The 25,893-nt window shown below is 54.5% G+C and overlaps 1 protein-coding gene across 11 annotated transcripts in view; it reads right to left on the bottom strand.

Moving 5' to 3' along the window:
* Positions 1–25,893, bottom strand: part of SH3PXD2A (SH3 and PX domains 2A) — a 243,790-nt gene that overhangs the window by 104,778 nt on the left and 113,119 nt on the right. For all 11 annotated transcript variants that reach the window (XM_036828694.1, XM_036828695.1, XM_036828693.1 and 8 more), the window contains 2 exons: positions 19,044–19,120; positions 9,484–9,575 (listed from right to left, as the gene is read on the bottom strand). In XM_036828694.1, coding sequence (XP_036684589.1) covers positions 9,484–9,575; positions 19,044–19,120 — 169 coding nt within the window. The remainder of the gene's footprint in view (positions 1–9,483; positions 9,576–19,043; positions 19,121–25,893) is intronic.

The following is a 25,893-nucleotide window of genomic DNA, read 5'->3' as shown; positions in this document are numbered from 1 at the left end:
CCCTGTGTCGTCAGGCGGGTGCATACCTGGAGTTGGGAAGGGTTTGGATCCAGCCTCTGACACTTACTAGCTGAGAGGTAACTCAACCAATCTGAGCCTGAGACTTCTCATCTGCAAAAAGGAGGCATGAACCTCACAGGATTATATGGATGGTTAAACAAGATAGATCATACTCAAGTGTCCAGCACAGCTTCAGCCTAGTCTGCAACCGCCTGCCAGAATGCCGGCTGGTGTAATATCCAATGTTGCCACAAGGGGGAGCCAAACACACACAGATCCCATGAACTAAGGCGCCTGAACTGACTGGTGCCTATACTCCAATCTACATTAAGACCCAATTTACCAGGGCCTGTGAAGGGGGGAAGGGTCACGTGATCTCCAGAACACTTGCCTCTTTCACATCCGACTTGCTGTGAATGTCCTCCCTGCTCACAGCCCTCGGCCCCCACTCCAGACCCTGGCTGTTACATGCTTGGACCAAAGACCCCCAAATTCTGTCCCCTCACCTGATGCCAAAGTGTGGAAGGGGTTAACGACTGTCCCAAATCACCAGCGGGACACCGGATGCCCCAGGCCGATCTCCTCTGGCCCAGCTCAAGCCAACACTCTCGCTCTCCAGGCAGACAGACTTTCTTTCAATTCCTTGAAACTGCCCCAGTCCTGGCTGCTCCGCCGCTTCCCACAGCAGCGGGCCAGGCCCTGCCTGTGCCATCTCCCCCGCAGACCATGAGCTCCCCAGGGGCAGGGCAGGGCTGAGCCTCGCCCACGTCTGTGGCCCTGTGCCTCACACCAGGAAGATGATGAAAAATGCTTGCGTGGACCAGTGCTTCCCGCCTGATGCCACCAGAGGAAGACCCGGTCTACAGGGCTGAAGACCTGGGTCCGAGGTTCAGCTCTGCCACGGACTCCCTGTGGAGGGGCAGCTAGCCAGGGGACTGGTTACAACGCAGTGGCAGTAATTACAAGGCAGGGGAACGAAGACTCCCCCTCACACAGGACCTAATAGCAGAGCAGGCCTCAGGGGCTCTGTCGGGGGCGCACTCCCCCAGCTGGAGCCTCCAAAGGATGCCACTGCCCTGGGAGCAAGGGAGTGGGCACGTGGGGCCTTGGGCACCTGCACACCAGGACCCTCCTCCAGGGGCTGAAGTTTCAGGGAGACACTGAAAGCACAAGCCTGAGAAAATAACTGGGACCCCACCCCACCTCTCCCAGTACCAGGATACCCTTCCCCACCCTGCCGCTTCCTTTCCCTCCCGGCTTTGAGAGCTGAAAGTCCTGTGCCAGGACTGAACACAGAGGAACCCTCCCAACCTGGATGTGGCCCACACATGCCCTTGCTCTGGGCCAGCTGCTTTAGAGCCGGCCTCCCGCCGGCTTGCCCACCCAGCACAACAGCTGGGCCCACGGAAGTCCTCGTTCCCTGGAGCTGACGCCCCTTTCAAGTGGGTTGGACACAGCTTCCTGTGGCCCCCTTCCTCCCACCTGCCCACCCAGGTTAAAGGGGGCCACGGCAGGGGCTGGGCAAGGGCTTCTGTGCTGTTCCAGCCCCCAGCCTCCTGTGGATCCACAGTCCCTAGGTCCAGCTGGCTCTCTCACCCATCAGCATAAAGAGGCTATTTGTGCAGCTGCCAGTGGCAGAGGGGCTGGAAGGACAGTATGGCCCATGTCCCTGGCCAGACGGGTGGTGGTAGGGCCTGCCGGGTGCGGAGAGCCGTCCCACTGACGAGGGTCGGACCAAGACTCAGCAAAGCAGGAAGCGGATGGGTGGGCTGCCCACTCCAATTCCCAAGCCACCTGTCCCTTGCGGAGTGCCAGGAACAGGGATGCCTCAGAGGTCCTGATAGCCAGTGGGGCGCCTGGTGGTGGAGGGGGCAGCTTCACCCCCCAGTCGGCACCAACCCTGGCGAGCAATCCCGGAGCTGAGAGGGGCTCAGGAAAGGTCAGCCAGCTCCTGTCTTCAGCTTGACCCGATTCCATTCCCCTAGTCTTTTCTGAGTGGCCACTGTGCACCCAGGAGGGGTGAAGAGGAAAGGGGGAGAAGAAGAGAAAGTTCCCGTTTACTGAGCATCTGTGATGGCCAGGCACCCTCGAGGCATTTACAGGCACCAGTGTCCTCGAACCTCACAACTATCCTGCCAAGAGGGTACTGTTGGCCTCTTTTACAGAGATTTCAGTGGTGAAGTGACTCATTCAAGGCCACAAGCAGAGCTGGGTGCTCTGACTGTTGTCTCTGGAGTGAGTTTAATTCAATTCAAAATTTCCACCTAGTATTATTGGTAGGCTTGAGCCCTGAGTTTGTCAGCCTAGCCGGTCCCTGGCACATAGTAGATGCTCCATGAACACCTGCTGGGTGAAGGCCGAAGCAGAGATGCTCTCCAGGGCTCTTCCCAGGACCTTCTATTTGCTGCCCAGAGAAGCAGAAGGGAGGGAAGAAGAGAGTAACCTGCCTCAGCACCTACTAAGTGCTCCACACACAGCCCCTATTTCATTCTCCTCGGCGCTGGGCAGGTAGGTGTGACTTATGGAGAAGGTCACGCTGCTGTCAGTGGAAGCCTGGATCCTGAGATCCAGAGTCAGGCTCCCGAGCAGGCCTGACCTGGAGTTTGGCCAAGATCGAGGCCGTGGGAGCTCCTGGAGGAGGCTCCCCAAATTCTCGGGGCTATCCTGGCTGCACGGCCGCGCCCACGCCCCGTCTTCCTGCTGGGTCCCGCGGCAGGGCTGGCAATGTCCCCTCCGTCCTCCTGGACTCTGCTTTCCCCCAGGGAGGGCAGCCCCAGCCTCCACTCCCTTCAGGAGCATCAATGGGGAGGGAGGCTGGGAGACCTTGTAAAGAGCGCCTGTTCTGGGGGGGTCTGACCTCATGCCACCCCAGCCCCAGAACGGCTGCCTGTCCTCTGCCCGGGGCCTCCGTCTCTGGAAGCCTCCGCATCAGCCGCTGGGCCACCTTCACGAGGCCCAGGCCCAGATCCAAACCTGGCTCTCCGCCTGGATCAGGTAGGACAGCCTCCCTCTCTCGCTGGTCTGCCCGGGCATGGACACGGTGGTGGCAGGGGTGTGGACCCCGGGCCAGATGGAAGCTGGCCATTGGGACAGGCTGGGGCAGGGATGGATGGTCCCTCTGAACATTGGGCCATTGTTTCAGGCCACAACAGAGGGTGGCTCTGTGGTCCTGGGGCTGAGGAACAAAAACCTGTTTAGCAAGGCCCTGTTCCTCCCGTGCAATTTTGAGAATTTAACCAGGATCTGGCTGGCTTCAGCGGGAAGAAATGGGCCAAGGGGGCAGGACCAGGCCTAGAGCCGAGAGGGGCGGCAGGGAGTGGGAGACCCTCAGTCGCTACGTGAGCCCACTCTGCGCTGCAGGTGTGTGTGTGTGTGGGCCCTGCTGGCCGCGAGCTCCCAGGCTGGTGAGCCAGCGGCAGGTCCACGAGTGGGAGGTGATGGAGGGGGCACCCCCGCCAGCCCTGGCCTCTGTTTTTCCCCTCTTGAACATGGGGGCCAAATGCGTGTGTGCCCACCTGCCCACGGGCTCGGGCCGAGAGCAGAGGGCCACCAATGTTGGGCGGCGAAAGGAGGCTGCAGTGCCCACAAGTGGCAGAGCTGTTGCGGCGTGGGGGGTGTCTCTTGCCGCGGCTCCCCCCGCCCAGGACTGCCACGATGACGACAGCGAGCCTGGCCTCGGACAGTGCTGACCGCGTGCCGGGTCTGTTCTGTGCCGTCCACGCACCAGCCTCCCAACAGCCCTTGGTGGCAGGCGCTTTCGTTATTCACACTCTACAGATACGGAAATCGAGGCACAGAGGGGCCAGGGAGCCCAGACCACCTAACTCCAGAGGGGTCGAGGGTGCTGTTCACTCTGAAACCCTGACAGCGGGCAGTGCAATTTTTAATCCTGTTAAACGGCCCCAACCTGGGTTCAGTCAACGCTTATCAGGTGCCAGGCCCTGGGGGGCCAGAGATGTGGGCCCCCGTGGTGGGGAGAGACCATAAACAGTGTGGTGTGGCTGGTGCCATGGCCAAGGTTACGGGCTTTGGAGAGGCTTGCTGGAAACTCTGAGGGCTGAGTAGGACTCCGCCCGGGGTGGGTGGGGAGAGGGGACAGGAGCGCTCCAGGTGGAGGAAACGGCTGGGCCCGGGCGTGGAGGCTGGCGACAGCTGGCGACAGCCGGCTGCAGCCGTGTGCAGGCACCTAAGGATGAGGGTGGTGTCCGTGGGCCAGGAGGCTGGAGAGGTGAGAAGGCCGGTCTCAGGCCCTCGGGCCTCATGGGGCTGCACCTCCCCTAACCCTTCTCTGAGGAACGCGCATCATGCGGGGGCGGTGCTGAGGACAGGGCTCCTGGAGGGCCCTTTGAGAACCTTTAGGTTCACTGTTTCAATGATGCAAATTTAAACTGGAACTAAAAGAGGCATTTGCTGGGTCACGTGGTTGACTGGCGTCCTGCCCGGCAGCCTGAGCTCCCATTTCCATCACTCTCATCACGGGGGAATCAGAGCTGAGGGGCCGGCTGCTCGGGGGCTCCTTGTGGAAGCCAGGCCAGGGGACGCCTACCTCCCCGGTCCAGTGGTCCAGGATGTGGGTCTCAAGCGCTGCTCATACACGGGTAAGCCAGGGAGAGCTGGGCCAGCAGGTGTGGCCCCAGGACCGGGTGGGTCATGTGCATAGCCCAGGGGGTCGCCTTGGGTGCAGTGGTGCTGGGTGTGGCCTACACGAGGCCAGACTCATCTGCTTGTCAGAGCTGACGCTCAGGACCGCCCAGGACTCGTCCTGCGCTGAATCCCATTGAGTTCCAGGGGTGTGTCCTTATCCCCCTCCTTCCGGATCTGGTGATCAGCGCTCTCTCCACCCCAAGCCAGCCTCACGGCTGCCCCAGAATCCACACAGGAGAGGCTAGGATGCGTCATCCCCGGCTTCTCTTGCCCGCCCCTTGCCAGCTGGGTGACCTCCGGGGAGCCACTTCATCTCTCCGAAGGGTCACATCACAGCCTACCGCCTGTGGGGGACTAACAGAAAGCCTGAATGACGTTAGTCATCCATCCGGCAAATCTCCTGAGTGCCTGCTCTGGGCACTGGGATTACGGTGTGATCAGAACACGTACAAGTTCCTGCTCTCCCAGACCGACAATAACATGGGGAGGGAACAGGTCACATGGGAGGTGGTGATAAGTTCCGTGAAGGAAGATGAAGCCAGGATGGGGAGAGCCAGTGCTGGGGATTTTAAACAGGGAGGCCAGCCAGGCACAGGCAGCTATTTGAGTCAAGGCTGCCAGGAGGTGAGGGGCCAGGCTGGGGCTCTCCTGGGGAGGGGTGAAGTGTTCCAGGCGGAGGGAAGAGCCAGTGCGAAGCCCTCAAGGCAGAGCGTGGCTGGAAGGTGTGAGAAGTGGCTGGAGCAGAGCCAGGAGGGAGAGGCAGGAGGTGCCACCAGGGGCGACGGGAGGGGCAGGCGGAAGGGCCTCGACTCCCGAGCCACAAGGGAGGCACGGAGGATTTTGAGCAGAGGAGGGACATGATCTGACCTATATTTTTAAAAGATTATTCCTTCCCCTGTGTTGAAAAGGGACCATAGCGGGCGAGGGCAGAAGCAGGGAGACCAGTCAGGCCAGAGTCCAGGGGCGAGAGGAGGCTCGGCCCCCCTGGGGTAATAGCAGGGAGGTGGTGAGCTGTGGGCAGGGTCTGGGTATGTGCCGAAGGCAGCGCACACAGGGTGTGCTGACGAGCTGCATGGAGGGGTGTGAAGGAAAGAGGTGAACCTAGAACAATGCCAGGGTTTGGGGCCTGAGCCAGGGGCCCCAGGGGAGCTCAGCGCCGCTCCCACACAGCAGCAGTACCCGTCGGCCAGTAGTTCAAGGAGGGGAGGGCACGGCCCTCGAGCAACCTTCCTGGGGCGGCCGCCTGAGGAGGCGAAACCACCAAGGCTGCAGTGCCAGGCTCACCAAACGTCTCTGTAAAGAACATCCTTTCTGCGCAGGGGCGGTGGTCTAGCGCAGCCACTAGCAGCCCAGAGGTGGGCCCCGCTCTCCACCCACGGAAGCCAGCAAGCTGCCTGGGATCAAAGCCGAGGGGCCGGACCTGTTGCAGGCCTTGTCTTCCCTGCAAGATGGAAAGGGCCACGGTCCCCCCACCGCAGCCCCCGTGAACGCTCAGAGGTCCCGCAGCAGCACACTTGAAAGGGGCCAGGGTTATCTGCAAAATTCCAGTTAAATCCACAGGCTTTGATAATTTGATAAGCCACTCCACAGTCGCCCCAGAGTCAAAATAACGCTGTTCCTCGATCCTGTGTTTATGTTTCAGGATGGAGGGGGGCGGTGTTCGGTGGCCTGGGACAGAGCCCTGAGGGGGAGAGGCTGCAGGCACTTGGCTGACAGAGGGTCAGCCCGTCAGCCCAGGTCACCATGGGTCTGGGCTCTATGGAGAGCACTCTGCATGGAACACAGGTCTCTCGTGGCAGGTTCTGGAGGCTGAGAGGGGCCAGGGCGGAGGAGCCCTTTGGAACTGTGTGGCCACAGCTGACCCCACCTCCTGAGCCTCAGGCCCGTCTCATGCTGGAGGGGTTCCTATTCTCAGGCCTTCTCTTGCCAGATGAGATGTGAACTGGCCCAGGTGTGCGGTACCACCTCAAGAAAGAGGCAGATAACCCCCGCGGCCATGGTGACTCAGAGGCTAAATGCTTTATGACTCCTCCCTGCAAAAGCCAGGCTGTGATCTGCAGGGTTGGAGCATGCACGGGGCCACATTCCATTCCGTTCCACAACCTCCCACGAACAAAACTGCTGTGTGCTTCCAATGGGCCAATAGCACCAGCCGGGTTATCTCAGAGCACATGTCATCTCCGTAAGCCCTCTGGACCACTCCAGGAGTCCTGCATTCTCTCTTTTCAGGCGTGGGGACCCAGAAAGGCAGAGAGGCTGGGCAAATGGTCAGAGATCACAGAGCCTTGAGTGGTGGGCCTGGACCCCAGAGCCAGTCCCGCAAAGCCATGCCTGCTGCCTCACCAACACACAACTGTCTCCCTGAGCCTGGTTTCCACCGTCCTTGAGGGCCTTCCAGGGACGGGCAAGAGGCTAACCTACTGCTACCGGCGCCCAGGTCAACAGGTGAAATAGGACCAACTTATTTAGCTGCCTGGCAGAGAGCGGGTTTAGAGGCACGAACCAAAGGCAGGGTCAGTTGATTTTGTGGTGATGCACCTGCTATTTCACCCACCAGCAGCAATTCTTCTCCCCTCCTCTGGGCACACGATCATGTGTGACTCCAACGACAACCCGCCTGGGGAGGGGCATCTCCTCTCTCCCCGTGGAAGGAAGGAGAACAAGAGGCTCTGAGAGGCCATCACAGCTGGGGAGTGGCAGGGCCAGGTGGACCCGGTACACTGCTGCTGGTCTCAAGAGCCTTCCTCTGCCTTGGGAGAGTGAGGAAGGCTGGGGCGGGAACACAGAGGAGGGGGGACAGAGAGGATGCACTGAGAGGTGTCAGGACCACAGTCCTGGTCCCCCGATTCCTCCCCAAACCAGGGAGGGTGGGCAGGAGATGTGGAAAGGGTACCGGCCTCTGGAGCCAGAAAAATCTGGGTTCAAGTCCTGGCTCCAGCTGTGAACCTGTTTCCTCATCTGTGACATGGGGACAAGAACATGTAACTCCCGGTGCAAACCTCTCTCACAAGCCTGACGCATAGTAGGTACAGTGAGAGCGATGTTTTTCCCGCTGGTGAGAACACACAATTGTATCTCATTTTGTTGTTTACAAAGCTCTTGCCCAGCCCACGTGTCATCTAAGTTTCCAAGACAATCCTAGCAAGATCACGGATTAATCACTCTTCCCTTTTTTACAGATGAGAAAGAGAAGGGGAAGGTACCTGAGTGTAGCCAGTCGTGTGCCTAGTAAGCAGCAGAGTTGGGGTGTGAGTTCAACACCACACCTCCCACTCCCTGTGGCTTTCAGTTGCTCCACACTGTGAACCACACTGTGATGAGTTTCTGATGGTTCACAGCATTTGCTTGTTTCTTAATCCTTTGGTAGCCAGTAAAGGAGATGGCTTTTGTTGGGCCAGGTGAGCCTCTGAGCTGAGTAATGCTTTCCTCCGCCAGAGGACCTAGGCCACTTCAGGCTCTTAGTCTTACAGCACGGGTGAAAAGAGAAGGGCTCGTTTAGGCAGGACTGCCATGTGTGGGCGTGCAGGTTGTGCACTCTACTACCTCTATGGGCACCGTTCACAGAGAGTGCACCGTTTACAACGGCGCCCCTGGAGCTGTGCAACACACCCTTGTCTGTAGGCTTTCTCCTCCCCATCACCAAATGGCCTCCTGCCTCTCCCCGCCTGTCCCAGACAATTCCTCTGTACTATTCTTTCCCTTCCCTCTGTAGTACCCATCCCACCTGCCTCTCTCTTGCCCACTCTGGCACTTTAAGATTTCAGGGGAACAGATGTGTGGAGTGAGGTAATCAATTTGCAGCCCCTTCAGTCCTCTCCCCCAACCCTCTCCCCTACTCGACCCTCTTCCCTGGCTGCCTTATTCTGCTCATCAGCCCCTGGATTTTCCTCTCCGTTGAGAAGCTACTCTGGGGAGTGTGGGCGAGGGTAGTGTTCTGAGCAAGAGAAGGTAGCCATGAGGATTGGGCATGTGTGTGAGAGACCAGCAAGTTTGGGCATGTGTGTGAGAGACCAGCAAGACCGGGTAGGTCGTCTTGACCACCAGGCCCGGAGTATCCTGCTTCCAGAGAGGAAAAAAGACATGCTTGGCTCCCCATTTCTCCCCAACATGGAAAATCAGCCAGCCCTGGGTTCAGGTCTCATGGGGTCAAGATTTGGGTTCATTCAAGTCACATGCCTGTCACATACCCAACCAGCTGCATGACTTCGGGAAAATTCACCTAACTTCACGCCCCTCAGTTTCCTCCTCTGTAAACCGAGCTACATTAGTCTATTGGATTGGGTTGGCCAAAAAGTTCATTCGGGTTTTTCTGTAAGATGTTATGGAAAAACCCTAACGAACTTTTTTGGTCAACCCAGTAAAATGCTACAGGTAAAAGCCATTTAGTAAACGCTCTGTGCACACTCATAGTTGTTTTTGATGAGGATTATAAGATCTGTTGCAGCAGCCCAGGACCACTGGGTTATTCAGCAGGTGAGGTTCACCAGCACGTGCCCTCCTGGTTCTGCGTTTCAGCTGGGAGCTTGGTAGCGTCAACGATTAAGAGCAATGACTGCTAACCCTGGGCATCTGAACTGCATGACCGTTATATTTTCTGTTATCTCATCTGCTCCTGACGATAACCTGTGCACTATAAAGAGTTTGCAGGAAAACCTGCTCCCCAGATGCAAAGATACCCTCCCCTTGCCAGCTCTGGGGTCAAGAGAAATGAGGAACAAGCCTTGGCAACAGGAGTCTGGGGAAGATGGTCTGCCTTCCTTTGGTCCATCTTTGCCTAGCCTCGTTGGCCTTGCCAGCTCTCCCCACAAGCACACGGGAGAGGCTTGAGCTACCACTTACTCTTTCGGGGGGTTGACATCCTCCGGTCGGGCCTCAAAGAACCGAAAGACTTCATCACACTGTGAAATATGGGGTGGCAGCCGGACAAGTGCCTGTGGAAAGACAGGAAGAAAGGGCATTAGGCCTGATGAAACTGGGAACAGGAAAACCAAAAGCAGGGCCAGCTTGGGCCAACAGTGATGGGGGAGGCGTGAGGACTGTGCCGAGGAAGACACAATCAATCAGCTACCCACCCACCCAACCAGACAACTAATCAAGGAATTAACTAATCAGCTAACTAATGAAACAACTCTCCATCTGTCCATCCACCCATCCCTCCCATCAACTAACCAACCACCCAATTAATGAACTTACCAACCAGTCAACTAATAAAATAACTTATCAGTCAACCAATCAACTTTTCAACCATCCAGCCAACAATTCAACCAAGCAACTATCTAACTAGCCAGTTAACCAACTAAACAACCAGCCAAACAAGTGAAGAAAAAGGGGGAGGCCATTAAACCCTAGGTCTCAGGGCCCTCAAGAACGAATTATTCTGCATGAACCCTGAAAGAATTCGCTCTTGCCCACAGAATAAGTCCAAGATCTTTAGCCTGACAATCCAAGGTCGTTTCCTCCTGGTCTCGTCTCCCACTAGCCACACTCCAGCTGCACCAGATATCCACAGTCTCTAAATACTAACTGCACGATAATTTAATGACAAGCTGATAATTCTATCAAGGACAACAGGGTGCTATGGCAGAGTCTGATAGGACCTGGGAAGATTGGGAAAGGAGGTGGTTTTAGGAAAGTCTCTTTGAAGCTGAGTTCTGAGGGTGGGTAAGAATTAACTGGTCAAGGTGAGGGCGGAGGTGGGGACCAAGCATGGTGGTTCTAGGAGCTGAATGAGGTTGGCGTGGCCTGGTCTAGCGGGGCCTTGCTTAGGCCAAGCTGAGCTGAGCCTGGAGGAGCAGAATAAGCTTCAGGGTGTGGAAAGGCTTCTTAGGAGAGTGGGCAGGAGCTCGGCCAGAGGGGTGTGCAGGATTCCGACAGGCGGGAGGAGGTGAGCGTCCTGAGGGGGTAACTGTGCAGTCAGGGGTGAGGGCAGCTGTGAGCTTGCATCCAGGAGGGGTGAGAGTGCGCCGTTGGAAAGTGAGGGATGAGGGTCAGAGGTGATCAGTTTCCCGCTCTGCACCAGCACGGACTCCACACCTTGCAGCCTGGGCACCTGGACCGCTGTCTCGGCTCAGTGCAGCGTGGAGCGGTGGGGAGAGGGTTGATCCTTTAGTACAGATAGACAGGGGAGGTCACCGTCAAAGCAGGGCTGGGGAACGGGGCCAAGGAAACACTGAGCTAGAGCCAGGAGAAGGAAGAGGCAAACCCTGGGCTACGGAAGTGTGAGGAGGAACTGCTGATAAGGAGGCTCCGGGGCGGTGGCCAGACGGGAGCCTGTCTCGAGCCTGTGCCTCTCCAGGCCCCCTGCACCAGGGCTGCTTCAGGTGCAGTGACCCGACCTGGCAGCTCCTCTGTGCCAACTGTGCTGGGCCTCTATGAGTGTGGCCACTGGGAGCCTCACGATGGTCCTTGTGAGGGCAGATCTCATTCTCGTGTTACTGAGGAGACAGAGGGGTCAGGGAGGCCACGTGGCCTGCACACAGGTGGGAAAGACCCTGCTAGAAGGTAAGCTCCATGCGGGCAGAGACTTTAGTCTGTTCTGTTGACTGCTATGTCCCCAGATCCTAGAAGAGTGCCTGGCACTCAGTAAGTACTTGTTAAAAATGAATGAATGAATAAGCGTTTGGTGTGCAGAACCACTGTCCAGTAGTGGCGGGACATGATAATGGGGCAGAAAAAGCACATGTGGTCTTGGGTTGCATTGACAGAAGTATAGTGTTGAGGAAGGGGGTAGTGATCACTTACTTCTTCTCTGAGCTGCTCAGGTAACAATTTAAGTGTGGCATTGAGCAAGACGGCCCTTCCTGAAGCCAAACCTACACCTGGGCAAGATGGGACAAGACCTGACCTTAGCAGGTAAGACACACTGTGTAACTCCCTGCTGTTCCTTCCAGAGCCTGTGGCTTTCCAAGGGCCTCCAACAGATCCCATCCCCATGACCAGGAGAGAGATAAAAAAAAGAAAGGAAATTAACATTCAATGAGCAAATACCACGTGTCAGGCACTATCTTCGGCTCCCGGACTCTCCAACCATCCAACAAGCATGGAGCTTTCAGTGTGTGCCCTGGTGGTACAGGGATGAGCCAGACACAGCCCCTGCCCTCACAAGTGCACATCTGATGATGTGCTGCCCAATTCTGTCCTGGAGGTGCCCACCATTGCTCCCATTTATGGTGGGGACGCTGAGGCTCCTGGGGGGTGAAGCCACAACTAAAGTGGCAGAATGAAGCCCTGTGCTCAGACGTAGGCTGGGTGGAACTTACCCCCAGAGTGTTCAAGTTTTCATTTAACGCACATGGTATGTGCTGTTTTCTCCCCCAGGAGAGAAGGGCAGAAGGAAAGAAAAAGTGAGGAAGAAGAGAGAAAGAGAGAGACAGAGACAAAGAGATGGAGGGAGGGAGAGAAAGACAGAGAGAGACAGAGACACAGATGGAGGGAGAGAGAGGCAGAGACAGAGAGATAGAAGCAGAGAGAGAGAGACAAAGAGAGAAACAGACAGATATACAGAGAGATGGAGAGGGACAGGGAGACTGAGAGGGAGAGACATACAGAGAGAGTCAGAGAGAAGCGGAGCTCAGGCATGTGCAGAGAGCAAGGGCTGCTGGCAGGAAGCGGGAGGGTGGCAGGAGGGAGCACTAATGGGCCGCGATGGGCATGAGGCAGGAGGGAAGTGTTACCAGGGGCCCAAGCTGTGTGCAGAGTCGCTGCCAGGGTGACCTCCCTGACCGGCAGGAGGAGGGGGTCGGTGGGGGGGGGGAGCGGGGCAGGCGCCCTCCCACTCAGGCGCAGAGCTGCTGGCCAGCTCCCCCCGCAGCAGCGGTGAACACAGGGGCTCTTCATGCCGACAGAGACCGGCATTCTGGGGGCAGAGGACGCGTGGGCTGGAAGGGCCTCAGACAAAGAGGCCTTTTGGGCGAACCGCTGCGGCATCTTTATTTAACAGGGAGCCCCGAGGGGAGCCGCGCTGAGGGCTCGTCCTGATTTCAGGCTGACAAGAGGCTCTTGGCTCAGAGCAGCTTCCATCAGAGCTGCCGCCAAACCCAGCTCTGGCCAAAATCATTTGGCAGGAGAGCTGGGCGCTGAGCAGTCAGTCCCCATGGCCTGGGCTGGCAATGACAGCCAGAGCCGGGGAACCCCCAAACCTAGCTATTCTTGGAGGAGCAGGTAGTGACCAATACATGGGCATCTTCAGGGCCACCACCGCCGGCTCAGGCCTAAAACTCTGCCACTGGACATTCAGGATGTATGCCATGGGGTGGTTAAGTCAGGGCTAGGCAGATGGGAGTCTGAGCCCTAGGTCTACCGTTCACAGGCTGTGTGATGCTGAATGCCTTGCTTGCCCTCTCTGAGCTCAGTACGATAGATCTCATATGGCACCTATGTTTTAGGAGATTCAGTGAGATCATGAATATGAGGAGCCTAGCACAGTGCCTGGCACTGAGTAAATAGTGAAATTTAGTTATACTATTGTCTTCATTATCATTATCCTTTAGGTGAAAGCAGTGAGGTATACTAGAAAGAATGGGAGTCAGGAGACTTCAGTTCTACAATAGGTCCAATTCTGCTGTTATACACTTGCTCCATGACCTTGGGCAGCCACCTCACCTCTCTGGTTGTTGTTTCCTCTAGGATAAAATAGACTAGCTTCAGAATCTCAAACCGTATCTCATAGAACACCTGTTTGATGAGATAAAATGAGTTCTGTGGGCACATGTGAAATGGTACCTTGTAGATCCCCATCTTGGTCTTGGTGGGCATCATGTTTATTAGCACAGCAAAGGCTCTGAGGAGTCCTGCAGGCAAGAAACCTACAGAGCTGTGTTCAGGCCAGTACTTATTAATAATAACGACATCCTGGGAATTTGACTCATTTAATCATCACATTAACTCTAAGAGATGAGTATGACTATGATTCCAGTTTAACAGAAGAAGAAACGAAGGCACAGAGAGGTTAAATCATTTCTCAAGACCATACAGCTAATAAGTGGCGAGATTTTGAATGAGGTGTCTGAGTCCAGAGCCTATGCTCTGTCTGATCTGCAACTCTGTACTTCCTCCAGCATTACCCACAAGTCTCTGACTGTAGAGCTGGTTTTCCAAACAATTCCTATTGACAGCCCATGGAACACAGCTAGGCAAATCCAGGCCAGAGACATTCTGAAGTTTCTTCCAGCTCTAACAGTCAATGGCTCCAGGACTGCAAACAGCACCATTATCAGTGAATTCAGTGTCCAATCTATCACCAGCCCGGTCTTTGCAAGTACAGCAGTGGCATGGGAGGGGGCCCCAGGCAGACTGCGCTCAGACCCTCTGCTTCGAAATGATCTCCCTCCACGAAGCCCACCATGCTGGGTTATGTCTATCCCAGGACAAAAAGCAAAGTTCTGCATTTGTCAAAGCAACTGGGGGTGTCCTGCTCTTTCCACAGGATCAAACATTGTCCTATTTTTAGCAGCATCATTTTGGTTTCTAATCAATGGGCATCTTAGAGTAAAAGCCCAGCGACTCTGGGTGGGGTAGGGGTATGTGGTGGGGGGGTGAATGGGCTGAGGGGGCTGAAGTCCTACCCATTTGGCCTCCACTCTCACCCCCCGGGGCTGCTTCTAACCTGCTCCGGACTATTCCTCCTAGATCAGCATCTAGGAAGCTGGGGGCTCACTGAACTTTTATAAATCAGAGTATTTCAAACACATGAGTTCTCTTTTTGAAGGATCTAAGCAGCAAATTCTTTTGTAATGGAAATAGAGCTTAATTTGCAACTGCAGTTTAAGCCATTTCACAAGGGAGCCTAGTAATTGGGGCCTTGGGGACATGTCACCCTCCTTGGAGGTTTCCTCTGCTTGTGTGTGATCTTTGCATTGTGTCGTCAGATACTGCCTGGCCTCCCGCGTGGGACCAGGCTTCCTGCTTGTTAGTGAAGACACAAAGATAACAGATGGGGCCTTCAAGGGGCTCTTGGTCTGGAGAAGATGGACACACAGAAATTACCCTCCTATGGAGGGTAAGTGTGCAGCATGGAGGCGTGCACGGAGTACTCTGGACAGCAGGGGTGGCCAGCTTCCTCCGGGGAGGTGGAAGGCTTCTGGGAGGGGCATCGTGGGAGCCGAATGCGTCCCCAGGAAAGGGATGAGCACAGGCCAAGGGGTGGAAGTCTAAGGGAGTCTGGCTGGCTGGGGGTGGCTGCACTTCTGCAGACTGGCCTGCAGGGCAGGAGCTGAGGCTGAAGCAGCCCATGGAACAACCCCACAGCCGGCCCGGCTCAGCCGGTCAGAGGTTCTTGTGGAGCCTCTGAAGGCCTTTAAGTAGAAAATGGACACAATCAGCTTTATCCCAGGCTGCAAATGCTTTCTTCCTGGGTCTGTCTGGACCAGAGGAGATGGAGAGATTCTGCCAACTGGGTTTCCTCCGAGCAGCAGACCACTCAGGAGGCATGAACGCATCAGTCTTGGCTCTCTGCCTCAGTCTCCCCCATTAGCAACACATCTGGCCCAGGCCTGCCTTAGAATAAGGGGCACAAGAACAAAGTTACTCTCCCCGTATCTAGGACTGAGCATGCCAGAGAGCCCTGGTGCTTCTTAAAGGAGTCTATTTTTGTTGCAACATGAACCTTTTTTCTTTATTAAGGTGAGAGACAATGATGGGCCATGGTGGAAAACTCCCACGGTGGGAGGGAGAACGGCTGGGGCTAAGAACCTCCACAAAGTAATAGCCAAAGTTTTCGAATGTGGGAAGTGGGGCTAAAAATTAATGAGTCTGGGAGGTGCAGAGGGTGGGGAGGGGAGATCCTTACCCCTTCAGGGCTGACATCCTTGTTAGGCTTGGAGTCCCTCCCCCAGTCTAACTCCAGCCAACCCCTCATCCCACCTACAAAGAGAGCCTTTGATTCTGAAAGCAAGCCTATCGTGGACAGCAGAATAATAGAAGCAAGCTCGGCTTTTTGGGTAACAAAAAAATTCTAGTTGCACCCACCAGGAAATGGAGACTTGTATAAACGTTGTCACATGGCGGAGGGTAGGCTGATTATTCTCAAACACTCTTTCTCACTGCCCCCTTCCCCCGGATATTTATTTTATCCCATAGACAAACACTGCAAACATGTATTTCACATGCAGGAATGGGGTAGATGGAGTCATTTATGGGGTAGATTGTTTGTCCGAGCCCCTAAAGTATAGCTCACACTTGTTAGTGAGATGAAAGTCTTCAAATTGTCGAGACCACAGAACCATTAAATATTAACCGCAGGGCTTCTCTGGTGGCGCAGTGGTTGAGAATCTGCCTGCCAATGCAGGGGACACGGGTTCGAGCCCTGGTCTGGGAAGATCCCACATGCCGTGGAGCAACTAGGCCCGTGAGCCACAACTACTGAGCCTGAGCGTCTGGAGCCTGTGCTCCGCAACAAGAAAGGCCGCGATAATGAGAGGCCCGCGCACCACAATGAAGAGTGGCCCCCGCTTGCCGCAACTAGAGAAAGCCCTTGCACAGAAACGAAGACCCAACACAGCCAAAAAAAAAAAAAAAAAAAAAAAAAAAATTAACCGCATAACCATGTTGCCCATTAAATTAACTTATGGAGTTACAGAAAAGAGTTTGGAACCCTTCTTGATAGACACTGGCCCGCAAGAGCCACATAAAACAATCACCTGGCACCTGGCTGGCGCTTGGTAAACTTTCCGTGACACTCATCCAATCTGCTCCATATATGTTTAAAATTAACACTGAGATCTGGGCTGTGAAACTGCCATCGGGCGGCGGGACTGGCTGGCCGGCGAGGGCAGGGAGCCCGAAGTCTGGGAGGGTCCGCTGCACGGTCAGACTTTCGATATCTGAGTCCTGGCAGAGGAGCTGGCTACTCCGTGCACAAAGCCGGTTTCACAATTTTGGGTGCATTTGAATCCCCAGCAAATCCCAGACTCGGAGCCCATACAGTCCAGCAGGTCCAAGGAAGATTCTGGCCAGCCAAGCAGAGCTGCATGGGCAGGGTCCTGGAAATAAAACTCCAGAGGTTCCAAGCAGTGTGTCCCAGGACAGGTAGAGACAAGGGAGGGCTGGCCGTGGAGTGGACTGCACGTGGCCCTGACCATGAAGTTGGCTGTGGGGGGCAGTGATGCCGAGTGGAAGGTTGGATCCTGAGTCACACAGACTGGACCAGTGGGCGGCAGGGCTGTGAAGTGCAGTGCTGGGCGGCAGTGACCGTGGACTGCAGCTGAACTTATCCCTAATGACCATTCCAAGGTTATTCCAAGGTCTCAGACAATTAGACCACAGATCCCAGCTTTCTAGTTCAGCAGAATTAAAGGTCACTTCTGTACTGCCCTGCCCCCACTGCCATTCTCAGAGTAAATTACGGCCTGCAAGCTGCCTGGCTGCTTGGTGAACCCATGACATTGCTCCTCGTTGCCTGGCTCTGAGTAGTTCTCATTTGTGCTAATCAGGTTAGGAGGCCCCTCCTCTTGCAGACCCCACTTAAACGGCTCCTCAGCCACCAGGAGCACCACTGGGGCTCCGGAGCCCTCATCCCATATCAAGAGTCCTGTTCAAAGCCTGATCCCAGGAGATAAGATGTTATCAGTTTCCTGCTCCAGACGACCCAGAAGACGGCATTTCCACAGAGTCCAACTGCAGATGCCTTGGGCTCCACCAGCTCAGGGAGGCCAAGGCTGATGGGACCATAAATCCCAGCTGCAAGAGGCTCCCCTCTGCCCTTTGCCCCTCCTCCATTAGCTTTGCCAATTTGTTTAACTGCTTGGGAGAGGAATAAAGAGAAATAAAAGCTCAGGCTGCAGCCATCAATTTAACTAGAAACGGCAAACGCCCTTTAAAGAGAAAAATGAATATTGATCTGAAGAAGAGAAGCTTCTACCTTCAGGAATTTCCTCATTGGGGCATCCTTTTACATTAAGGCAGAAAACGTGACCAAGTATGATCTGCATAGCCACGAAATTCAAACTTGGGTTAATGAAGAGCATTTGGGAGTGCTTGTCTCCCCATAGTCTTGGGAACACCAGTTACGAAATTGAGCAACTTGGTTCTTATTTAAACAAGCATAATGATTCCAGATTGTAAAATATTTGTTCAGAAAGGAACCTTATGGTAATAACTCCATGTAGGGACAGAACATTTCAGAAGTTACAAACGCTGTGACATATATTCTCCTGCTCAACCCCTTTCATGACCCCTGTGAGACAGTTATTTTTACCCTCGTTTTACAGATCAGGAAACTGGGGCTCAGAGAGGTAAAGCAACTTGCCAAGGTCACACAGCTAGTTGGTGGGGCACTGGGATTTGACCCCAGCTCTTCTCAGTCTAATACCAGCACTCACAACAAAACATCCCCCACTTGCCTCTCCTCAACATTCTTGAGTCAGACTCCACAGTAGTTTTCACTTAACTAGGAAATTCCGTCTCCATTAAAGCCAGTGGTGCCCAGTGGTAACATTAAATTGTTTATGCCTTGTAATAATAATAACAAAAAGCTAGCGACCACTGAATGTTTCCTCTGTGCAGACACTATGTGCTGCTGCCTTATGCCTGCCAGGTCACTGCATCCTCACGACCACCCTCTGAGGAGGTACTACTCTCCTTCTTGTTGCACGGATGTGGAAACTGAGGCTCTGGGAAGTTCAGTAATTTGCCCAAGTTCACAAAGCCAGCAGGGTTTCAAACCCAGGCGGCCTGGCCATCTGGAGGCCATGTGCCAAGGCCACTAAAGTGGGAGCCTCTCATCCTCACTGCAGGGGCTCCAGGGGGTCCCAGGCTCCAGACAAAGTGGAAAGACAAACAGGCTCTGCTTCATGACCCTGCAGTTGCTGCCAGTCTGCTCTTCGGCATTGACTGTTCTAATGCATGTACGTGCGCGTGCCTGCGTGTGTGTGTGTGTGTGTGTGTGAGTGTGTGTGTGTGTGTGGTGAGCATTTGCATCTATAAAGATGTATACACGAATATTTGTATCTATCAAGACTTCTGTGAATAAACAAATATGCATTTTGGATGCTACTAAACTCAGGACTGATTCCAAAAATGTCCCAAAGGGAATTCAAAGAAGAGTTCTCCTGTATCCAGCAAAATGCCACACACAGAATCCCTTCAGCAGAGGCCCCTTCACAGAGCTCCCAAGCTGGTGGAAGTGATTTAAAGGAGTGTTTTGTAAACACGGACCCATCATGAAAGGAATAGAGGCTTCAGCTGTGACCCTGGCGGTCCTCATGCCCCAGAGGCGGCCTAGTCACGGGGTGACCCCTCCCTGAGGGACACCCACACCCACCCTTCTGGCCAGGAGACGCCAGGCCCCAGGATGCATCTGCTAGACCACAGCAGAGGGTTTTGTACAGACAACCTTCCTTCACAGATGGACAGACTCTCTGGCAGATGGACCACCCCCTCCCCTGCCCCAGACACACTCTTACCCGGCAGTACTCATCGATGGGCTTCAGCCTCCTCACAGCTACGTCCCGGATGTGGCTTCTCCGGAAGAGGATTTTGCCTGGAAGAGAGATGTTCGTGAGCTGGGTGACTCTGGGTAAAGCTGCCATAGGGACCTGGGACGCTATCCTCTCATTCCCTCTCCCTCGGCTTCTCAGCATCTTAGCTGGCCACCAAACACCACCACCTCTGCCTGTTGCCAAGGAAACAAGAGAGGAGTGGTCACCTCTCCCCGGGGGGCAGGAGGTGCCCCAGGCTGAGGCCCCAGGCTGAGGGCCCAGCCCCGGAGGCTGCCATCTTGGGCAAATCACCTTGTCTGGGTCTAAAGACAGGATCCATGCCCTGATGTGGGTGCACCTCTCAAGTGACCTCGCAAATAAATATAAAGGATGGCCCAACCCACCCCTGTGTTTTGTTTTCAGGCCCATCCCTCCTTGAGAAATCGGCATTCATTCCTGCCAGCCTGATAGGAATTCCTATTCTTAGTTAAGTTGGGTGGCTATTTCCAGGGCAGGCTCAGGCCAATACAAGGGAGCATAGCTGTCCCAGCCTGACTGGCCTCCAGCCGTACGGGCCCCTGCAGCTGGGCTGGTGTACCCCTCTACAGGTATGGGCAAGGCTTACGGAAAATGCCAGCCCCCAAGCCTTCCCAGGAGGCTCTTCTGAACCAGACAGGTTCAATTTTGTAACAAATAGATCAAAGCATACTCCTTTTACAATTGGTTACATTTAGAACCTGAACTCCTTGGTCTGACATTCAATGCCTAACACAGCTGATGTTTCTGTGCCCAGTGGCCACCAATGTCTAGGCCAATGCCTCCTTTTTAGAAGCTTGATTGCCGAGCTGGGAGTAATCACCCTCTTTCCAGAACACCCACACATTTTGTCCATTCCTAAGACACTCAACACATTCTGATGTGTATTACAAACATTTGTGAGCCCCTTCCACCAGAAGAAGCCTGTCTGTCTCATCTTAGGGCCCACGGAGCACAGCACGTGGTGAGGTACTCACCTCACAGCTACAACAGGCATCTATTGTCCAAGACCACCCATTCCCCTGTGGAGAGCCTCCCTCATCCATTCCCCTGTGGGGTCAAATGGGGCTGACCACACCCCCTGGCAACAATGGTATGCATGTGACCCAGCGTAGCTACCCAGAGTCACAGCGATTGGCTCAGAGATGGGCAGGGGACCCGATCTGGGCCAATGAGGGTCAGCCCTGAGACTTCTGCGGGTGTCCTCTTCCTCCCACAGTTTTCTCCTACAGTTGCTAAGCTGGCAGGATGAAAGCCTGGAGCTCCTAGTGACCATCTTTATTATTGCCTAAGAAGGAAACCAACCAAGAGAAAGGATCTGAACCTGGCACAGAGTAGGTGCTTAATAAATGTTTCTTCTCTCTTCTTCTTCCTTCTTTTTTGTTTTTTTTGGCTGCCCCATTCAGCTTGTGGGAACTTAGTTCCCTGACCACAGACTGAACCCGCGCCCTCAGCAGTGAAAGCGCAGAGCCCTAACCACTGGACCACCAGGGAATTCCTTCAATAAATGTTTCTTGAATGATTGAAAAGCAGAGCTGAGAGATGGCGAAGGGCAGATTCCTTTGACATCATTTGAGCAGCTGGATGTAGTTGTTCCTGAACCCAGGGTCTACCTGGTACTTTTCACTTACATAAAATAATACAAATTTTTTTTATTGAAACTTGTTGGAGATGGATTTTCATCACTTGCATTAATGGAGTCCTAAATGAGATGATTCCCGTTGCAAGTGAACAAATATGTAGACTGCATGTTAATCTACTTAAGCTTCTTCTATCAAGGTCCGAGTGAAGTACTAAGCATTGCCTGGTTTAGGTTGTTGAAGTGAGTGCAAGTTGTTTATTTGGGAAGTGATCTGGGAAGTACCAGTAGGGGAGTGGGGAAGTAAGGCAGGGCAGGCGAGGAAGTGCCCTCCAGCCAGTTAATCATGGTGGGTGGCGGCAGCTCATTTCTGTTGAGGAACTCGGGGGATCATGTAGAACAGACTGCAGAGGTATCCCAACCAAGGGCGAGGAGGCTGGGGTATTTATCACCAACTCCCTGCTTGTTGTTGAGCTTCTGAGAGCACTGCTTCTTGGGAGCTTCTGTCCGAGTACGCTCCTTGGCTAGAACAAAGCCCCCAGTTTTCCTGTAAGCAGCCTTTGGCAGGTAGAGGAGAATGGAAAGGGGACCTGGGGGGCCCTGGAAGCAGCTGCTACAGCCATCCCTGACTTCCCCGTCACCACAGGTACTGGTCACCAGTCCTGTTCCAGCCAGACCATGGAGCATCTAACTCATCAAGTTGTGTGTGACTTGTTGCGCATTCGTGTCTCTCATCCCCCTGCACTCAGTGTGAACCAGAGGCCCCTCCTGCAGCTGCTTCTTCCCCTTGGCAACTCTCGCTGCACTCAGCACAAGGCTTTGCATACAGCAGACGCCCAATAGGCACTTGCTGGTCCGTGCATCTCCCTCCCTCTCCCAGATGCTCCATCAAGCTCTCCTTCCTCCTTTTCTCACCCAAGCCTGGTAGAGGGGCTGTGTCCCCAGCAAAGGGATGACACTGCACAGACTGGACAGTGTCATCAAAGATAAATGGGCTCTTCCACATGTTCCTTTTGAAAGGAGATAAAACATGATTTATCAAGACATGGGAGGGACTTCCCTGGTGGCGCAGTGGTTAAGAGTCCGCCTGCCAATGCAGGGGACACGGGTTTGAGCCCTGGTCCGGGAAGACCCCACATGCCGCAGAGCAGCTAAGCCCACGCGCCACAACTACTGAGCCTGCGAGCCACAACTACTGAGCCCGCGTGCCACAACTACTGAAGCCCACGCACCTACAGCCTGTGCTCTGCAACAAGAGAAGCCCGCGCACCGCAACGCAGAGTAGTCCCCGCTCGCCGCAACTAGAGAAAGCCCATGTGCAGCAACGAAGACCCAATGCAGCCAAAAAAAAAAAAAAAAAAAAAAGACATGGGAGACAGCCACCTTTCCTTGGGGGAAGATGTCACAGATTTGGTATTCTTGGCCTCTTCGCCTCCTACCCTTTTTTGGTTGCCTGTTGCTCTATTGCCTGCGGGCCACAGGAGCACGTGTGTGCAGCCAAGGGGACGGTGTGTGAAATAAATGCGTGGTGGGAGGACACCCACTCTCTGGACTGACGAAATGACAGGCGGCCCTGGGGTGGGGTTCTGGGCCTTCTATCTGAGCCAGGTAGCCGTCAGGAGCTGGGGGCCGCCCAGGCTCAGTGACGCCAGCAGCTAAGCTGTATCTCACAAGAACCTGGAGGACTTGCTCGGAGGTAAAGAACCTAGGAGGGACCAGGATCGGGGGGTGGGGTGGTGGCCCCTAGACCTGGCTCTGCCCTGTGCTTCTTTCAAAGGAGGAAAATATGACTTATCCACTCCCCAAAAATAGCACACCTGCCCTTTCTCATCCCGTCAGAGGACAAAAAAGAAAGCAGAGAGATGGGGAGAAAAACTAGGTCGCCCCTCCCAGACCCACATCTCAAGGCTGGCCAAACCTCTTGATTGGGTTTGATATTCATGGGATATATAGATACAGATATAGATATAGATACAGATATAGACATAGATACAGATACAGATATAGATATTGACACAGATACAGATATAGATACAGATATAGATATACCAGATAGGACTTGATCCAGTTGCAGAGACAGAACTAGCAAAAAACAAATAGTTAAGGAACGATTAAGGCCTCCAGAGGTGCAGAAGCTTTGAAGGGCAGGCTGGGGTGGTGGAGATGGGGAGAGAGGTGGGAGGGCTCCTCACCCAGTTGGCACAGGACCTCCGCCCTGCCCCTCAAGCCCAACCTCTGCAGGTGAGGCGGCCATGCCTCCAGGCTGGACACCTCCCATCTCCTCCACAAGGCTCGTGGGTCTGTTGCTCAGGTACAAAGTCAGAGGAGAATTTCTGTACGAGCCATTTGCCAGTTGAGTTTTTGGAATCCCAGTAGGGCTTCTCTCCTCTGCGCTGAAATCCTGGCAGGAGCCACGTTTTCTTTCCTTGGGTCCTTTTGGCACAGAGGCTGCTGGGAGTGGGGCAGGGGGAGGGGGAGGCAGGGAAGATCTGTAAGGGATTCTATGGTCCTGACTTCTCTCTTAGGGATCCCAACCGCACTCTGCAAGCCAAACTGGTGACCATATTAAAAGGGAGAGGGAGAAAAGGGAGGAGGAGGAACAACCCCATGAAGGAAGCCGGGACCACAGGGCATTAAAGGCCTCTTGTAAATGTAATTCAGCCCGTTCACGGCAAGGCCAGGCGAGACTCCTGCCAGAGCCTTCAAAGCCATGTAGATGCAGCCCCAGAAATATGATAAGCATCATAAGGAAGATTACACACGGGGCATGAGACAGTCCTCAGGATTAACTCCTTCCTGAAAGCAGAGAAGAGAGCTGTTGAGCCTGACAGGGTCTGAGCATGTATGTGGAGGCTCCTCTTCCTGCCATTCTGGGCTGGGCTGAGAGGATGGGACCAGCAGGGTCCTTGGCTGGAGTCCTGGGTTCAAGTCCTGCCTTGGCCACAGGCCGGCTGTGTGACCCTCCACGGGGCCTCTGCATTCTCATCTGGAGACTGAAGGGCGGGGCCTCCGTGGCTGCTCCCCCCGGGAGTCCTAAGATGCATTTGGGGGTGGGGTTATTGGGAGGGGCAGAGGAGGAGTGAGACAATGGGTACCAGTAGCTAAGTGTTTACTCCTGCCAGGCACAGGCTAAGAGCTTTCCATCGGGTTCTCTGGCTTTATCCTCACCACAACTTTAAAGCAAGTGCTTTTATTGTCCCCACTTTGCCCAGGAGGAGTTGGTGGCTCAGAGAGGTTGAAGGACTTGTCCAAAGTCACACAGCTATTAAGTGGCTGAGCTGGGATTTCAACCTGTGGTTTTGGAGCTCAGATAGTGAGAGGGAGAGAGTTCTTTGGGCTCAGATCACGTAAGGCCGTGAGAACCACTTAGGATTTTCTTGTGGGTATGATGGGAGTATGATTAACATCTCCTCCACACCAGGTGCTGGGCTGAGGTCTGGGGAGCAACTGTCTCGGGGGCTGACTGAGAATGAAGCAAGCAATAATCGTGGAGGACGGGACATGCCAGGGTGAGTGAGGTGCACGCAGCCCCCCCAGGTCTCTGCCGACCAGATACAAGTGAATGAATGAGTGAGTGAATGGATGAGAGTGAATGGGGGAATGAGAGTGAAAGGACCAATGGACCAACAAAGCAGGGAAGGAGAGGTGACCCAGTGTCTAGTGGACTTGGGGAGAAAGAGCTCCCCGAAACAGCAAACCTCCCTGTCCTTTAAAAGTCCCTTCCTGCCCCACCTCCATCCCTGCCCTGGCTGAGCAGGTGCCAGCCCAGCGGGATCAGCAGGAAGCTCACCCTCAGAAGCGGGAGGGCATCACCTGGGGGAGGCCGGCTCTGCCCCACACCCTAATCTGGACTAACCTTCTCACCATGAGTGTCCACTCTGGGCCAGGACACATAGGTGGGGCACTGACTCGGGAAGGTCCCCATGCTTGAGTGGCAGAGGCATTTCTCTCTCCTACGCAGGATACCAGGCATCTTAGTGGCACTTGAGGGGTCTTAGTAGTCGGCATTTGCTTCTAGAGAATGAATTATTTCAAGAAGGTGAGAGATGAGGACATGGCTCCTTCTCACTGGTAGGGAGAAGTGGTTAAAGAAAAGACAGAAACTTCTGAGAGCAGTTAACCCCCTAGGCCAGCCACGACCCCAGGTTCCTCCTTGTAAAATGTGGTACCCATGGGGGATTCCTTAAGCAGGAGTCAGGGGGCCAGGGTCACAGGAAGAGCCCACCTACCTAGGGAGCTCCCACCCTAGCCATGAAGAGCCTGTAGCAACCTCCAGGACACAGGCACATGTTCTGACAAATGGGCAAGTACCCACTGTACAGGGGCAATAGAGGGCACTGGCTACAGGGGAAATAGGAGAGGGCTGACCTCTTTTGGTCTGTCCAGGCTGATCTATTCTTGGCAGCCTCTCCTCTTCCAAATTCACAGCATATATGCATGTATACGTCCTCATATAACTCTCTCTTCCTTGATTTTTTTGCCACCTGGAATACCATCCATCCATCCATCCATCCATCCATCTATCCATCACTGTCTTGAGGGAGGGCCTGCTCCAGTGTTAAGAACACTACAGTGGACAAGACAGATGAGGGGCTCTGCCCTCAAGGTGTTTACTTTCTAACTGGGGAGGGGATGTGTATGGAAGGGATACAGTATACAATGTTCATATCTAGTAAATAGTGTGGTTACATACATATGTCTCCCCCCACCTCTATAAAGAGAATATAACAAGGTAATGGGAAGGGGTGTGCCTGGGGGGTGGGGGAATTCAGCTAGTGGTCAGGGAAGTCTCTGATTTCAGTGGAGTCTCGGAGGAGGAGAAAAGCCAGCCACGCAAAGCTCTGGCGCAAGAGGGCTCAGCCAGAGGCAACCACAGAGCAAAGATGGAAGGTGGAAAAGAGTCCATGCAGCAGTCTTATAAGCCACAGAAAGGAGTTTGGTTTTTTTTCTAAGCACGCTTGGGCCTACTGACCCAAATCCCTCCCCATCTTAAGGCTCATTTTCCATATCCTCAGGCCTTCTCCATGAAGCCTTCCTTGAATGCCTGCCTTGCCCTCCTTTGCCAGCCTCCTGGACCGCTGGCAGTCACCCCACTCTCGCCCTCCCTCTCCTGCTGTTGTGGAGAATTTGTCAGGGGGCTACCATCCTCAGGGCCCCCTCTCACCTTCCCAGGGGTGTCCCCTGATGCACAGGCCAGCTCCCCCCAGCCACCCTGGCCTC

This window comes from Balaenoptera musculus, chromosome 16 (genome assembly GCF_009873245.2).
Source record: "Balaenoptera musculus isolate JJ_BM4_2016_0621 chromosome 16, mBalMus1.pri.v3, whole genome shotgun sequence".
NCBI classification, from domain to species: domain Eukaryota; kingdom Metazoa; phylum Chordata; class Mammalia; order Artiodactyla; family Balaenopteridae; genus Balaenoptera; species Balaenoptera musculus.
The sequence above is the reverse complement of the archived record's forward strand: the minus strand, read 5'-3'. Positions and strand labels throughout refer to the sequence as shown.